Source organism: Hippopotamus amphibius, chromosome 5 (genome assembly GCF_030028045.1).
Source record: "Hippopotamus amphibius kiboko isolate mHipAmp2 chromosome 5, mHipAmp2.hap2, whole genome shotgun sequence".
Lineage (NCBI taxonomy): Eukaryota > Metazoa > Chordata > Mammalia > Artiodactyla > Hippopotamidae > Hippopotamus > Hippopotamus amphibius.
The window spans coordinates 19,198,367-19,215,485 of NC_080190.1; the positions used below are offsets into that span (position 1 = coordinate 19,198,367).

General features: G+C 44.8%; 2 protein-coding genes across 2 annotated transcripts in view; one reads left to right on the top strand and one right to left on the bottom strand.

Annotated features, from left to right (window-relative positions):
- ACSL5 (acyl-CoA synthetase long chain family member 5) overlaps positions 1–17,119 on the bottom strand; it is a 76,104-nt gene that overhangs the window by 44,099 nt on the left and 14,886 nt on the right. Inside the window, exon 2 of the mRNA XM_057734408.1 lies at positions 7,812–7,895. The gene's annotated coding sequence lies outside the window, so the exon portion shown is untranslated. The remainder of the gene's footprint in view (positions 1–7,811; positions 7,896–17,119) is intronic.
- The window catches only part of LOC130854180 (guanylate cyclase 2G-like), a 43,171-nt gene continuing 36,057 nt past the window's right edge, over positions 10,006–17,119 (top strand). The window contains 4 exon segments of the mRNA XM_057736942.1: positions 10,006–10,389; positions 11,815–12,163; positions 14,062–14,171; positions 16,278–16,463. Coding sequence (XP_057592925.1) covers positions 10,006–10,389; positions 11,815–12,163; positions 14,062–14,171; positions 16,278–16,463 — 1,029 coding nt within the window.

Consider the following 17,119-nt stretch of genomic DNA (forward strand, 5'->3'; position numbering starts at 1 on the left):
GGGTGCTTTGGCAACAGTGGGAGGTAGTGCCACTCACTCTTCTCCTTCATGTAAGTGTAAGTCGATGCCAGCAGCATCCCAGCTAGACAATCCACATGGGTCCGAGTGTGGGCATCAAGGGGGCATCACCTGATCTTAACTTTATTCTCAAGGGCACCCGAGACCCCAAAAGGTGAAGCAGCTGGTGATGGTGAGGCATCAACGTGGTAGGAGAGGGAAGTCCAGAACCCAGGCCTCCACTGCCCTAGCAGGCCACACTGTCTCCTAATCAACCATGGTTTCCTGTAGCATCTCTCTTCAAAACAACATGTGTTCAATAAGACTTTGTGACACCCTCCACTTCTCCCTCCCTTCCCACAGCCATACACACCAAGAAATCAATAAAAACCAAATTCCTTTCTGGTCCAGGCATCCCACGGCCTCTAAAAAGTGCAAACCCTCATTGTTTTCTGTCATTCATAGGTGAGGTGCCCGAGGTGAGGAGTCTGACCCAATGGCTGCAGATCTGACACACACACGCGCTGCTCTGCTTCGAGAAGACCAGAAGCCAACATACCAAGGTTTTGTAACATAGCCTGGAAACAGCCAAGATACCTCTCATGGTAGGGCTGGCAGCTCTTTGGAAGCAGAAACCAGGTTTCCCCTATTTTTGAAAGTGGGGAAAGACAGACTTTCTCAGCAGGCCAGCTTTACATCCTGCCACTGTGAATCTATATAGCTCCTCCCAATTTATAAAACACCTCCAGACTAACTGTTGACAAACCTGTCAGCTATAAGCGGGGCCAACACTTTTAACACCTTTGGTGGCCGGGAGCCAGGCTCCGTAACGAGGACTTCATTTGGCCCTCAGAGTAAATCCGCCAGGTAGTTATTATTTCTGGGAATAGAGGCTCAGAGTAGGTACGTTACCTTCCTAAGAAGATGATGATGATGGTGGGGCCAAGCATTTTTTTTTTTTTAAAGTAATTTCAGGCTATGTTGGAAAGCCAGGTGATTTGCAGCTTGTTCCTGAAAAGCAGACCTTCTTTCGGGAGCAGGATTGGTGGCAAGGCAGATTTTAGAGCAGGTTGGGAGGTGTGAATCAGTCAGGGAACCAAATATTATTTAAAGATCTTTGGGGTGTTTCCAGATTCCAGACATCACTGAACCTTCATGAAGTCCCTCTAGAGGAAAGTGGAATTTCTCCTTTTAATAAAACCTCTGCCCTCAGAATCCGGATGATTCATCTTGCACCTCTGGTTCCCCTGCTTTAGAATACTTCATTGGATTCAGATTACAGAATAGCTACTCAACAATGCTCACTGTCTGCATTCCGAGGGAGGGCAGAGAAGGAAGCTGGAGATGAGAAGAAGGGGCGGCACAAGATGAGTGGCATAGCTGGGATGTGTGGGGCTCGGGGAACACTTATTTAGGAAGGATCTGAGGCTGTTTTGACTGCTAATCCAAGTCTTTAGAAGTCAGGCAACATGACCCAAGAAGAAAGAGAAGCAGAGTCCTAGAGCTATAGGCTGAATCTATTCAGGTTGACTCAGTAATGATGAATCAGAAAGGAAAGAGATGCCATGTCCCTCCCTAGAGTCAGCTGTACAGCAGGGAAGAGGGTGTAATGGTGCAAAGTGGGCAAAATGAAAGCTGTGATGGACTGACCTTTAGCTTCCCACTTGGCAAAGCTGACTTTGAAGTTTACCCTTCCACTGAGATGTGAAAAGGAAGGGGCGAAGTTCCCTAAACTCTTAACAAGTTGCCCTAATGGACCATTCCGATTACCGGAGTACCATACCCACCCTTTCCTTGGTTATCTGATGTTTCAAAAGGCTAATGGCACTCAAAGTACACCTTTCAGAGGAGCAATCTTAGGTTCTCATGTCGGCTCCATTCTGAAGGCCTTCCAGGTGATCGTGGATATTATCAAGCACTTCCCTTGTGGCCCTGATGCGCTGAGCTGTCTGCAATATCTCATTTAATCTCACAGTGGCCCTATGAAGAAATTATTATCATTTTGCTGAAGAGGAAAGGCTAAGAGAAGTCAAGTTAACATGCCCAAGGCACATGGCTAACAGTTGGCAGAGTCTTAGAGGCAGATTTTGAGCTCAGGTCATCCTAAGTTCAGAGCCCAAGTACATATCTATGATTAAGGATGACTCATCCCATGAACCCCATGCAATCTCATGTGTTTATATATGCATTTTTCTTGGGAACTCTGATAAGTGTCTCAAACAGAAAAAAAGAGCTGTTACTCTAGAGGAAGGAGAGCCCAATGCCAGACACGTGAACCTGATGCCCAGAGTGCAACAAGAGCCCCCTTTCCCCTCGAAGGGCTTCCCACCTGCCTTGACATCCTTCCTGATGCTGAGGTCATTTCCCACACAGAGCCTTGCTTCACTCAGCTGAAGGCGGGCTGGGGGTGGGGCTGAGGGGCAAGGTACTGCATCTTTCAGCGGTGCGATCCCTAGCTCTTTCTGATTTGTGGTCTGCTGTGCTGGGAGTGGCCTCAGCGCTCTTCTGGGCCCCACTGTCAGCCACAGGGGAGAAGCTGACCCCACAGCTCAGTGTCTGGAGCAACTTGTTTTGCTCAACTCGGGTCGCTGACAGTAAGAGCTTGGGCACCTGAGCTCTTGAGGCCACTTGCTCATTCGTTGTGGGAAGGAAGTGTTACTTAAGCATGAGCACTTGATTGACAAGAATGCTGTTTGCACAGATTGCCGTAAACAGCTTCTCTCAAGCCCAGATACTCCCCCTCTGCATGCCCCCCACCCCGACCCTGCCCCCAGACAACACACATAGAGCAGATTGCCTTGCAGGCTCGGATCGGAGCTTCCCAACTGGCCAGCCATGGCACACAGGGGGCCAAGAGACACGGATGCCTCAGCCCTCACAGTGCTGGGTGTGCCCACGGCCAGCCCCATCTAGCGGAGTTGTACCATGTAAATACCATTATTCTCAGGGTCATTGTGTCAACAAGGTTGGAACCCAGTGACACAGGTAACTGTCTCCTTTATCAGCAAGAGCTTCCCAAGAGCATTTAAGAATCAGATGGAAAGTGGAAGTGCCCAGAGAGGCACTAGCTCTGTATTCCCGGGACCTTCAGTAACGCCATAGGAAAGATGACTATTTCCTAGCTAGTTAGAAGCGTAGCTCAGAGTGGAGATTCAGATGTGCGCTGTCCAATAGAGTAAACAGCAGCTACATGTGGCTACTGAGCACTTGACATGAAGAAAGTCCGCATTAAGATGTGTTAAAGTACAAAACACACACACCCAATTTTGGAGACTTAATATGAAGAAAACAACATAAAATCTCAATTTTTAAAATATGGATCATGTGTTGAAATGATAATATTCTGGATAAAGTAGCCAAGTAATTCTACTTGTTTCTTTTAATCTTTAAATCTGTCTACCTAAGTGGCTCACGCTCTATTTTTCTCGGAAAGCACTGATTGAGACCAAAGACCTTCTGCCTTAACACCTGTAGGATATAAGTGAAAGCTGGTATTACCCAGTGTCAGCAGTGAACGTGTCATACCTGCTCTGGGTGAACTTGAAGACAATGAGGTCTGTGATGTGTTCCTCTGGGTTCTGTAGCAGCAGCAGATTGTTCCTTTGGGATTACATGGCACCCACTCAACAGAGGTCATGATCTTGACTGAAGCAATTTTTCCTTATTATAGAACTGCTACTATTTACCGACTGCTGTTCCGTGCCAGGCACTATGCTGTGTGTTCAGCATCTATTCCTTCATCTAATCCTTTCATGAACTCATCAGGGTAATTAAAAATGAGGAAGCTGAGGTTTAGATAGTACAAAACATGTCCCAGGCAGCTTAAGTCTCATTCTAAACCTGTGCTCCCAACCATTCTGCTACACTGCCTCTTACAGGGGAGTGTGGGAGAAATCTCAGACAGGAGCATCAATACTTTGGGGGAACGAAGCTCACACCTCCCCCCTTGCCAAGTCTTTAAGGACATGGTCCTCTGCTTTGCAGCCTTGGTTCCCTGGACTCACAGCATGGGAGAACAACACGGAGTGCCTGGCTAGGGAGTTATTTGGGAGCTTTGAACATGAGCATAGCAGAAATGCCAGGAAGTGGGAGGGGTTCTGGTCTCTCCAGACCAGAAGCTGAAGAGGGTGGAGGAGCCAGAGAGTCATCCTGCTTGGCTATAGATGGCTACGCACCAGAGAGACGTTGCCCACACGACAAGCCTGGTGCTACCCAGGCCCCCGATTGACTCGGATGGAGAAGCATATCATTCTTATGAGTCAACCAGAGAAAGATGCGTTAAGACAGGGACACATTCTTTATCTGCTCTGTGTTTGGGACACCGTGACAATAAAGGTGTTCTTGGAACAAAAAATTTTACTGAAAGTAGCTTGGAAAGTCGTTTCGTCACTGCTAAACGTTTAGCACCTCTGATTACTGAGCAGACAGCTGCCCCTCCTCCCTGCTAGTTTCTGGAAGTTTTTGCGCTTCATGCTGAGGCTAATTGGAGGTTGGGGGCAGTAATCTGAGAAACAATCTTCAGATTGGAAATCGGGCATTTAGGCTGGACGAACCTGCTAAACTTCCAATTAGATGTGTAGTCAGAAGAAAATTTAAAAGTATTGGTTAGAAGCTCTAAGTGTCAAAAGCAACTGCTCAGGCATCAAAAACCCATTCCTGGTTTAAAAAAAAAAAATGGGCATGTGAAAGAGCAACACATTACAGGCCGGAGGAGGAGTCTATTTCAGCAGCACTGGGATGAATGGCAAGAGTTTGAAGTACAGACAGTGTCCCTCCCAGGAGGGAGGATTCTCCTCCCTCACATCAGCCTTTTCAGAAACAAGCAGCGTGTCCTCATCAGAAAGCCACGGCCAGCTCCCCATCCTCAGCTTTTGCGGGATAGTGTGTGTACAGTTACCTAAAGGAGTGGCTTTTGGATCCAAGGAATTGCCTTTTGTTGCAGATCTAAGAAACACAGTCTTCCCTTGATACAACTTCAACCTTTGCTGCACTCTTCTACAGCTCTTTAAACATTTAATTACCAGGAGATTCTTTTTACTTGACTGCAACACAACTACTTGCAAGCGCTGAGAACACAACAGGGAAGTTTAAAGTTCACACCCAGTAGGTAATAGCCACTTTTGACTTGCACCTACTTGTAGGATCGTTGGTAGAAAGTGTGCTAGACCTTCAGGAATGCTCCCTTTAGGAACCTGTAAGCAAGACCCAGAAAGAAACTGTAGCCGTCACTGAGCATGGGGGACTTGGTTTGCTACGAATCCATCAGAGTCCTAGGATTTTAGGGCAAAAAGCTGGTAAGATCAGAAGTCTCTGCCCTCTGCCACTTCCCCACTTCAGAAAACGGAGGCTCACATCCAGTCTTATTCACTCCTGAAGCCTGAGGGTGATGCATCTTCCAAGAACACACTGTGATGTGTGAGAAAGTATGAGGCGAGGGTGGTGACTGCCTCTCCCTCTGTCTTTCCCTCAAGATTGTAACCTCTAGCCTCATTTTATTGTGTTCCAAGTGGGCCAAGAACCTGCTTCTGGTTCTCATCTTCTGGAGAAATTCCAACCCACACCACTGCAAACCTTTCCTTTTTCTCTAAGCATGATCAGGCCACAGATTTACAAATTGAAGGGAGGGAGAGGCAAGTGGGAGGGAAGCAAGGGCAGGTAGAAAAGAGCTAGCCCCATCACCCTGGATATAGCTTATCTGATCTGATCTTGGATGCCGAGCAGCTGGCCTTATATCTGATTTATGGCCCAGCTGGTCAGCAGTGAGGAAATTATAAATTAGAAAGAAAGGATCCTCCCTCTGCAATAATCTTTTCAGGAAACAGAGCTGGGATAACGTAGCTAGGGTTCAAAGTGCTAACATAAGGAATCAAGCTCTGCATCTCTGAGACCCAAGCACAGATTATTTTTGTTTCAAAGCATTGTGGGATGAAACAATGTGGCCTCCCCCATCTACCACCACAGCACTGGGAACTTGCAGGCATAAGCATCTCCTAGAAGAGAGCAGTGCTGGAGAAGCAGAGTGGAGAAGAGTGTATTCCCTCCAGCAGCCACAGTCCCTATGAATCTCCCTAGTCTGGTTTTAACCTCAGGCCTTGCCACTCCAGCCAATCAAGCACTTTGCACAAGGTGGGTGGGTCTGTTACCATAGCAATGGTTTCCAGATGGTGATCGGCAATTGCCGGGACTGCTGTATCTCCATCTCTCTCTCCCTCTGAGGGCAATGGAGATGTGGCAGGCGGCTGAGCTCAGCAGAATAAGCCAAGTGCATGGAAGTGCGAGTGCCAGACCAAAGAGAAGTGCTCCTGACCTGGGAATTCAGACAGCATGAGTGTAACCCCCTGTGATTTCACTCTGCAAATACAAGTCTGTAGGGTTTATTTTTAATTAAAACTTTCACTTTTCTTCCTTATTGCAAAGACATGAAAATAAAAAATATGAAAATTAAGCAAAGAGAGGAAAAAACACTATCATCTGGAGTTTTTATTGGTTTGGTGCATATATTCTTTGTTATGCAACTTTATGTGTTTTTTTTAAAAAAAACAAAAACAGAATACTATTCATGTCGTTTTTGTCTTTCTTTTTTTTTTTAATTTATTTATTATTTTTTGGGGGGGTACACCAAGTTCAATAATCTGTTTTTATACACATATCCCCATATTCCCTCCCTCCCTCAACTCCCCCTCATGTCGTTTTAAAGTGTGCTTCCTCTCAATAATTGTGACTATCTTTCTGAGTCAATAAATGCCCATTTAATATATCATTGTTAATGACTGCACTCTCCTCATCACATGGGTTCACTCCATGTTACACATCCAGGCCCCTACTGTTGAACATGGAAGCTGTGTCTGATTTTTGACTCTTTAAAAAGAAAGCATTGTGGTTAAATCTTATCATATGCTCTTATTTATTTAGAATAAATCCCCCAAATTGGAATTTTGAGTCAAAGATGCATATATATTCTCTTTTGTTTACTCTTTACCTTCTTTATTGCTTTTAATAAACAAAAATATTTTAATAAACAAAAATATTTTAAGTAAATAAAAATAAATTTGGGTCATAAACAAATAAAATTAATTAACAAAATTGGATTCTATAGTTGAAGTCCCAGATCCCTCTAACAATTTCTCCAACATTGTGTAAAGTTAGGCTTCCTTTAATGCATCACATTAAGATGCATATATATTCTTTTTTAAAAATATTATTTATTTAATTTTTTATTGGCTGCGTTGGGTCTTCGTTGCTATGCGAGAGCTTTTCTCTGTAGTTATGGTGAGCGGGATCTACTCTTCGTCTCGGTGCATGAGCTTCCCATTGCGGTGGCTTCTCTTGTTGCAGAGCACGGGCTCCAGGCGTGTGGGCTTCAGTAGTTGCAGAGTGAAGTCTCAGTAGTTGTGGAGCGAAGGCTCAGTAGTTGTGGCTCGCAGGCACTAGAGCACAGGCTCAGTAGCTGTGGCACACGGGCTTAGTTGTGGCTCTCAGGCTCTAGAGCACAGGCTCAGTACTTAGGTGCACGGGCATATGGGATCTTCCAGGACCAGGGCTCCAACCCGTGTCCCCTGCATTGTACAGGCGGATTCTTAACCACTTGGGACTGGGAGGGAAGTCCCAAGATGCATATATATTCTTAAGGCTTTTGGATGCCTATGGGAAACCTGCTATCAATTGACATTCCTCCCAGCAGTGTATGTCTAGTTCTTAAATTCTCACGGACACTGAACGTCATTGGCATTTTCTTCTGGTTTTGACCATGCTCAGTTATAAGCACTTACAATACAAAAAATACTTATTATGATTAATAGGAATTTGCTACTTACTGGCCCAACACTGTACTGGATCTGAGGCTGCAAAGAGGAACACGCACATTCATCCAGGCTCGAAGATTCTCAGGAAAAGGCAATCTGTAAACACAAAGAATCTCAAATTATCCAGAGCAGGAATACAATTCTTAAGAAGTTTGCATATGGGACGGGGGGGGGGGGGGGGGGGCACAGAGTGTGTCCTCAAATATTGTTCCTATAATCCTAGTCTTGAGACCCCGACTTGTGCAATGACACATCCAATTGGAATACTTCTTTACGGAGTTCCTACTAGGTGCGGGGCACTGTGCTAAGTAATTATGTCATCTCACAATATCGTTACAACATCCTTCTGAGAGGGACATTGTTAAGCTCTTTCTGAGGCTGAGGAAACTAAGGCACAGATTTAACTGACTCGCCCAAGGCTACTTACATCTGGTAAGCATCTGGGCCAAAACGATCCATGGAATTCTGCCTGTGATTAGAGCAAGCCAATCTTTAGACTCAGACTTGAAAGAATTTAGTCTTTAGTCTTTATGACTTTGCAAGCTGACGCTAAGCCGTCCTAGCAGAGGAGAGAGAGACTCTGAAGTTCAGTGAAGAAGCAGCCACGATGAATGTGGTTTGAAGAAAAGCAAGCCCTCTAATCCCCCAGTTTCGAAATGCCCTTCTGAGGCAGGTCAGAGCTAAAGCTCAGTAATCCCATTCCGGGAATTCGCTACTGAAGGAAATTAAGTAGCGAATAGTTATTGGCGATTCTTTCCCTCTCTCGCTTCAGACTCTCAGAGCTTCTCAAACTTTAGCGTACTTAGGGATGTCTGAGGGTCTGTTAAATGCAGGTTCCGGGAGTAAACCCAAGATGTTCTGGTTCATAGGGTCTGCAGTGGAGCCCTGGAATCTGTCTTTTTAACTATCAGAAGAGACTGATGTAAGTGGTCCTTAGATCAAGCTTTGAGAACCATAGTGAGTCTTCTGTGTTAAATGACATGATCCTGGACTTCTCCAGTGGTCCAGTGGTTAAGACTCCTATGCTCCCAATGCAGGGAGCACGGGTTTGATTCCTGGTCGGGGAACTAAGATCCTGCATGCCTCATGATGTGGCAAAAAAACAAAACAAAACAAAACAAAAAAACAACCAACCAACCAACCCAAAAAAAAAAAACCCCAAACCAAAAAACAAAACAAACAAACAAAAACACATGATCCTGAGGTAAGTGGGAGTTGCCAGCCCCTCTCCTACCAGGGTCCAAAAGAAAGTCCACGGTAGTCAGAGTTAAACTCTTCATATTGATGGGCATTTGCCTGGCTGATGGCTGGGTCGTCTTACCTGGGGATAACAATGGCTTCCCAAGCATTTCATACAAAGAGATACTTCACATGTCATGTGTGACCTATGTAATACTTCATATGTAATTATTCCACAAAGAACAGCCCCCGTCTCCTTGCCCTGACCTATGTAGAGACAGAATTATTATTCATTCACCGGTAACTGCTCCGTGGCACCCTAGACCATTAGCTCACTCATTCTAGAAACATTTCTTATAAGATGGATTCAGCAGGTGATAATAATAGCCATCATTACACTAGGAACATCCTGAATCACCCCCGTCATCACCATCATCGTCATCACCACCATCACCTAACACTGACAAAGTGGCTCCCTCTGCCCAGACGTTGTACCAGGCACCAGACTTCTATCATCTCTTTTCATCTTTACCATATCAATGGAAGATCCCATTAAATTTTATCCCCATTGTATGGATCAAGGGATGAAGCCACAGAGAGGGAAAATAACATGTCCTAGGTTACACTAGTATGTGATGGAGTCAGAATTCCAGCCTAGGCCATCTGTCTACACCTGAGTGGTTCCCATGATTCGAATTTTACTAGTGGAGAGGGATCTGGGGGCTGGACGTGGAGTGGGGGTTATCTGACTTGCCAAGGACTATGCAGTTTGATCCAGTGGTACCATTGGATCAATTACCAGGGTCTTGCCAGCTCCCCGTCCCAGCCTCTTTCCACAAGACTGCTGCTTCTGGAGGTGTTAGGACAGGCTCTGGAAAACCAAGTTTTCGGTTAATTAACAGCACTGAAGAGAAAGCAAGCTGTGGTCCCCAGGGAACTGTGCACTATCATTTAAGCTCTGGGCACAAGTGACCAGGAGGCTAAACCTCTCAGGATTCTGCAGTGATCCGGGTGTTAGACTCCATCCATGCCTCCCAGGACAGGTGCAGAGGCCCCACTCGGATCTGGGCTCTGTTGGGGGGTTGAATGCCATGCTGGCCACCCAACACTACTTCTGATGCTCTTTGCCAATGTGCTGGTGACATGGCTTGAGGCTGCTAAACTCACCGTGGGCTTCCAGGCCCCCTGGAACATCTCCCATCCATTCAGTGTGCAAAGGCTGGGTGCTGGACTCCAGATTGCCATGGACAAGATAAACTCTGAGCTGGTGGACTTTGGAAACTTCAGCTGGGAGTTTACTTACACCAACTCAACCTGCAGTGCCAAGGAGTCTCTTGCTCTTTTCATCAACCAGGTCCAGAAAGAAGAAATTTCAGCCCTGTTTGGACCAGCATGCCCTGAAGCAGCAGAGGTAGAGTATACAGCCCTTTAAGAAATTCTGAGTTCCCATTGGAAAGGGTGGTCTTAAAGGTGATGGTATAGACTTGAATAATCTCTTGACTTGGTTGGCATTATTATAAATAATAACTGTGTAAGTCTTGGGTACCATTTCTTTGAGGTGTCATTAGACCATGCAATTGGAACAATTAACACCCTCTTTTTAGTTCACTCACTCGCTAATGTTCACTAACAAATTTGTTGATTGTTTGGCCTTGGTGCTGTTGGATATGGACTTATTATTCACTCTAACATTGTCATCCGGGTGGCTTAGAATAATTAAGAAGAAATTGAATGCTTGGCTTTAAATAGAAAAATATCATCTGTTTGTGTAGGCGTCTCTTTGGTGTGTATAATAAATTATTCAGTGATGGTAGAGAAAGAGGGAAAGAATGAAGTATGACAGACTGTCATAAACTCAGGCAAGAAAATGAGAGAAATGAACGATTTGTATTTGTTTAGCTAATGAGATTAGCTTTGTTGATGTCCTTGGGTATCTTGTGCACTAAGAGGTGTAGATGCAAAGCCTGAATAGATAGGAGCAGCACAGTCCTCTTGTTCAAAAATACTGCAGAACTATCATTCGTGGGTGCTATAGAGTTAAGTTTACACTTGAATTTGAATCTTAGTCTCTCCTAGAATTCCCCATTTGACAACTTCCTCATTTGACTAACAAAGCCTACCCATTCTTCAAAGTCAACTCAAATGCCATGGAGTCTTTCTTTATCCTTCCACCCTTATCATTCGCATCCCTAATTCCCAAATTAGAAGTAATTTCTTACTTCTCTAAGTTCTTCTAAATCTATTGTCTATGAATATTGAAGGGCATATTTAACTCTATAGCTATTTTTACACCTCTTAACTCCTGTAATAATTGATCTCAAGCTCTTTTTTTAAGAGGACGGTCTCTAAAGTTCTCTGTGAATAGTAGCTTCCGAGTGGAAAATGAATGAGAAATGAATAAGGAACAAATTAAGAAAGACTATAAAAAAGTAAGCAGTACCTATGAGTGTGGGCTCTGCGATCACATTAGCTGAATTCCAAGCCTGCTATACTACTTGCTAGTTTTGTAACTTACATCTCTGTGCCTCCATGTTCTCATCTCTAAAATGAGATAACGATAATACCTACCTGATAGAAAATGTTGTAAGACATATGTAAGCTCTTAGTAGAGTGCTTGGCACATAATAACTCAGTAAATGCTAGCTATTGTTACTGCTGTCTTCTGAGGTTTTGCACCCTTAAGATGGATCCAAGACATTATCATCAATATTCCAAAAGAGAGGGTTCAGCATGACCCATAGACTCACTGAATCTGAAGTTTATGCAGGTGTTTTACAATGGAGTTGAGTGCAGCAAAACTCAATTACGGAAAGACATCCCTTTGGTTACTTTCAAGGTTATTGGTTTGTTGGCTTCCGAGTGGAACATCCCCATGTTTGACTTTGTTGGACAAACAGCAAAACTGGAGGACAACTTCTTGTATGACACCTATGTGAAACTCCTGCCACCCACGCACAGAATTGGTGATGTGCTCCAGAAAAGCCTCCAGTACCTGGGCTGGAAACACATTGGGATGTTTGGAGGTCACTCTGGGACTTCCTCCTGGGATGGAGCGGATGAGTTGTGGAGGGTTGTAGAGAATGAACTCAAATCCCATTTCACCACCACCACCAGCATGAAATATACCAACAACGATCCAGCCTTCCTTCAAGAGAATCTTAGGAGCCTGTCAATGATTTCCAGGGGTAAGTAGGAAAGAATCTTCTGTTGCTTATGTTTAGAGAGGCAAACAGAAAAAAATTGATTGTTTGAAGAAACTAAGAATTTTTCATTTTTCTGTGAGTGTAAAAAGCAGATGGAAACAAGGGATAAAATTAATGACACATAAAAGCATTACCACCAACAAAACTTTTTTTTGTCTAGAGTGAACTCCCTGATGCTATAGTGTTATGATGTATAGAGTAATTTTTGGAAGCACCTGCTAGGTGGACTTGGTCTTGGACTTGGGTTGTCATTCAGAGAATGGGCTCTGGAGACAGACAGATCTGGGTTTGAAACCCACCTCTGACACTTTCTAGCTGTGTGCTCTTGAGCAAGTAGCTTAACCTCTCTGTGCCTCAGATACCTTAAGTGTAAAACGAAAAAAGTCATCTTACCTACCTTATAGAATGGTGAGGATTAAATAAGGTCATGCCTGTAAAGTGCTGGACATAGTAACTGATCAACATACCAGCATGAATACTGTTGTTATGGTGCCTCTAAGGCTCTACTTTCTAGGAAGAATTAGTAACTGACTCCTTTCTCTTCTTCAAATATACCAAGTTCCTTCTGGCTTTGGGACTTTGGAACTTGCTGATCCCTTGGCCTGGAGTTCCACCCACAATCCTACCTCATCCCATCCAGTGCTCTTTTCTTAGGTATCTTCCTCTCATCCTTAGACTCAGCCCAGAGCCCATCCCATCTCCTCCAAGGGGCCTTTCCTGACAACTTGACGTGGAGCAAATCCCCGTCCGCATGTTAGTATCACAGCATTCTTTTCCCCTTCATTTATTAGAATCTTGAATGATCTCTCTAATCTTTTCACTTGTATGTTGTCTGTCTGACTGTCAGCTTCCTGAGAACAAGGACCTTCTCTTTTGCTCACTGCTGTATCCTATGCTTAGCACACTGCCTGGAGCCTAGCTAGAGCTCAGATAAATAGATTATAATTCATCTCATTTAAAAAATAAACCACTAAAATAGATAATCAACAAGGACCTATTGTATAACACAGGGAACTATACCTAATATTTTTAATAATCTATAAGGGAAAAGAATTTGAAAAAGATTGTATATATAGCTGAATCACTTTGCTGTGCACCTAAAACTAACACAACATTGTAAATCAATTATAACTCAATTAAAAAGAAAAATTATGAAGCAAAAAAAAGTATGCTCCAATTAAAAAATAAATACATAAAAATAAATCACTAGCTCGATGATGGGTGATGCCTTAGAGGGCCAGGACAGGGAGAGCAGGAGGGAGTTGCAGGAGGGAGTCGCGGGAGGGAGGGGATGTGGGGATATATGTATAAATACAGCTGATTCACTTTGGTGTACCTCAAAAGCTGGTACAAGAGTGTAAAGCAATTATTTTCCAATAAAGAGCTTGGAAAAAAAATGAATAAATAAATCACTACTTCATTTTTGTGCCCTCAAAATGCATGCTGATGTGTTTGGATGGAAGAAAAATACCGTGGCCTACTCCTTTTTCCCCTATCCCAGATCAGACAGCCTGAATGCTTCTGGTTCTAGATCCTCTGCCAACCTAACCTATCTGATGATGAGTCACAAGCCAGATCTATTGCTGTGAGTCCATTTAATAAAGTAACTAGGGCACAAAGTGGCCTCAAACTTTTTCAATTTTTACTTTGGGAGAGAGCTGCTGCAAGGACTTTAGTTCCGCCAGGTGAAAGCTGCCAGTTTGTATGCTGCTGGCATGGTTCACAAAGTATAGGCTCAGGGAGTGGTTTAGACTTTCCTAGTTCCTAAAGCACGCTCAAGGAAAGACGAAGTTCCTGCCTCTTTTAGGCTAGACTCTAAAACGTGTGTGTGTGCGCGCGCGCACACATGTGCTATTGGCTGACTCTGTTTTCTCTTATAGTTATCATCTTAATCTGCAGCTCAGAAGATGCAGAAGTGATCCTGCTGGCTTCAGAGAACCTGGGACTCCACACAGGAGAATTCGTCTTCATCATCTTGCAGCAGCTGCAGGTAGGTGCCCGTGACCCCTCAGTGACTCCCGCAGGAAGAGGTAACAAGCACACGGCACTTGCTCTGCACCAGATGCATTCGCTCACTGAATATCCAACCCTAGGAGGCAGCTACTCTTGTGTCCTCAACTTAACATCAGGAGACTGAGACTGAGTTGAAAGAACCTACCCAGAGTTCATTTGCACAGTGACTGGGACGGGGACCCAGACCCTGAACCAGGCTGCCGGCTCCGGAGCCCAGCCTGCTGTAGTCTACATCAGCAAACACCAGCCGAGGAGCAATAATCATTCCTACTGGGTGGCTGAGACCCCCTCCCCCCCCCGCCAAAGGCTCTCAAACTCAGTGGCTCTCACTTCCTTTTCTTCCACGACCACCTGTGTTTGAGCCTGGAGAGACCAACACGCTGGTCAAATGAGGCAATTCGTAGGTGGTTTGGTTCTTTGGGTAACAATAGGGATAGCTGACATGTACCATGTACCTCCCATGAGTACCGAGTTATACATTATAGCTGTATCGGTGCACTAGATTTTCCCAACAGCCCCGTGAGGCAGATAGATAGTCCATGCATTGTTTACATGCATCATTGCATTCGATATTTCCAACAGCCTTGTAAGGCAGATTATTAGCATTCCAACTCACAGATGAAACAATTCAGGCTTAGAGAAATAAGGTAACTTATCCAAGATCTCGGAGTTCCCAAGTGACAGAGCTGGCCTTTTGGACTCAGACTGAGCCCTTGGCCTCAACAGCTCTGCCTTGTGGAGTGTGTACTAAGTACCAGCCCCCACTGTGAGCACTTGATAAACTAACACTCAATTTCAGTTCACACCATCCTATGGGGAGATACTTTTAATTTTCCTCACTTTGCAGATGAGGAAACTGAGGTCCTGAGAGGTGAAATAACTTGCCCAAGGCCACACGACTAGTATGAGGGAGACCTAGCAGTCAAACCAGGTGGGCTGGCCTCAGTGTCTGTACATTTAACCACCACACTACAACAACAGACTTCTGAGAAAAGCCTCTTGTCTTTAACCATGGACACACTGTGTAATTTTCCAGTCGTTTTATCTTTCTAAAATGAGCTTGTTTTATATGACCATAGGAAGTTGAAATGGGGCGAAAAAAAGTACAGGAAGATGCTTAATAATGCTCCACGTTTCTTCCATCTTTTTATCATAAAGTATTTCAGATTGCCAGAAGTGTCCCAGGTTTCGTTGGGCAGCCACTTGGAATTCTAAAGCCAAGTTTTCCAGAACCTCCTCCTGTCTTCCCTTTTCATTGCCGTCCACCCCTTCCTCTCCACTTGTCCTCTCACCTCTGCCTTCAGACAGATGAGAAGCCGGGAGGAGGCGCCCAGTCTCAGGATTGGCAGGGAAGCCCTTCCAACCCCCTCGTCATGTTCTCCCCAAACCTTGATGATCAAATTCCAATTTGCTGGAAATGCAGAAAGAATACAGGACTGAAAAGAGACCACACAACGTCCACGCAAGTGAATTCGTGCTGCTTTAAAAAAGAATAGCATAAATCCATTCCCTAAAAGTGTCCCCAGTATAGGCTGAAGCTGACAAAAATCAAGTTGCAGAATACCGTTATAGCATGATACTATTTATGTAAAATGTAGATATGCTCACACACACTTCTGGACACGTCTAGAATATGTGGATACCTCTCAGAGGGGACAAGAGGGAGCGATAGGGAAACTGGGAAAGCTCTTACTGTCTCCCACATATATACACACAGTGAGTGGGTATTACTTTCATAATAGTGATAATGTAGGTAATAAAGATAATAGGGAACTTAAGCCACAAGCAGAAATTTGAGAATCCACAATGGTAAGTTTTTCAAGTTTTTGCCGCCCACTGTTAAAAGGTAAGGTTTCTGCCTCTTAGCTGCTGGACGCCCCAGGTAAGCTTTTCTTATTGATTGGTTGATTTTTTTCGCTTTCTTCCCACTGCTTCGAAGCTAACTAGAAAACGTAGACTTTGGGTGGCAGGCCTTCCGGAGCCATTGTGTTTCTGAGGATTAGAATAGGAATTCAAATTTGATGTTGACTACTGCTCATGGTATTTCCTACAGAATGGCTGCATTTATGTCATTATTTTTCAGGACAGTTTTTAGAAAGAGGTATTGACGAATCAGAAGGCGACGCACTTCCCTGCGGTCTACGAGTCAGGGATTCTCATAGCCCTCAGCTCCTCCCAAGAAGGCCCCGGATAGGAAGCCTTCCGAGAGCAGGTCCACCGAAGGCTACGGGGGCCGCCCTTCCAAGGCCCTGTCCATAGGGCCGAGCAGGTCTGAAGGGGGTCTTTCTACACAGATCCCTCCCGGCTTCCTTGAGGATGTCTGTGTTTGGCCTTTACGTTTTCCCTCTTTTCCCCCTCTTCTTCCTCCACTCCCCAGACTCCTGACACACACAGCACAGACGCACACACACTTCTTCATCTTCCACAGCCCCAGATAAACAGTGGCCTCTGAGGTCTTGTGAAATCTGCACCCTAGGTGCACAAAGAAGACAGAGGTTACTGGATGAGTGATTGGGTGGCCTTTGGAGTCAAGAGTCCTGGGCTTGCATCCTAGTTCTGCTCTTTACTAGCTATGGGGCTTTGAGGTGAACTGTTTAACCTCCCTACCCCTCAGTCTCTTCACCCAAAAATGGGACTGATAATGACATTTCTCTTCCAGACTGTGGTTTTGACAATGGAAGTAGCAGAACAGATGCCAGTGGGCACTCAGACCATGACAGTTTCCTTTCCCAGCAGGATGCCAGGACCAGGAAGCAGAAATGGAGCAGTCAGAGATGTGGAGCTCGGGCAGGTCAAGGCAAGTAGATGGTCTGAGAAGGCAGCCAGCAGAGACACTGTCAGCCAGCAGTAGTTCCAGTATGTGTGGGATGATGGGGCAAAGTATCTGATTAGCCAGCCATTGGCCAGAGCTGGAGCTTCTTCCAG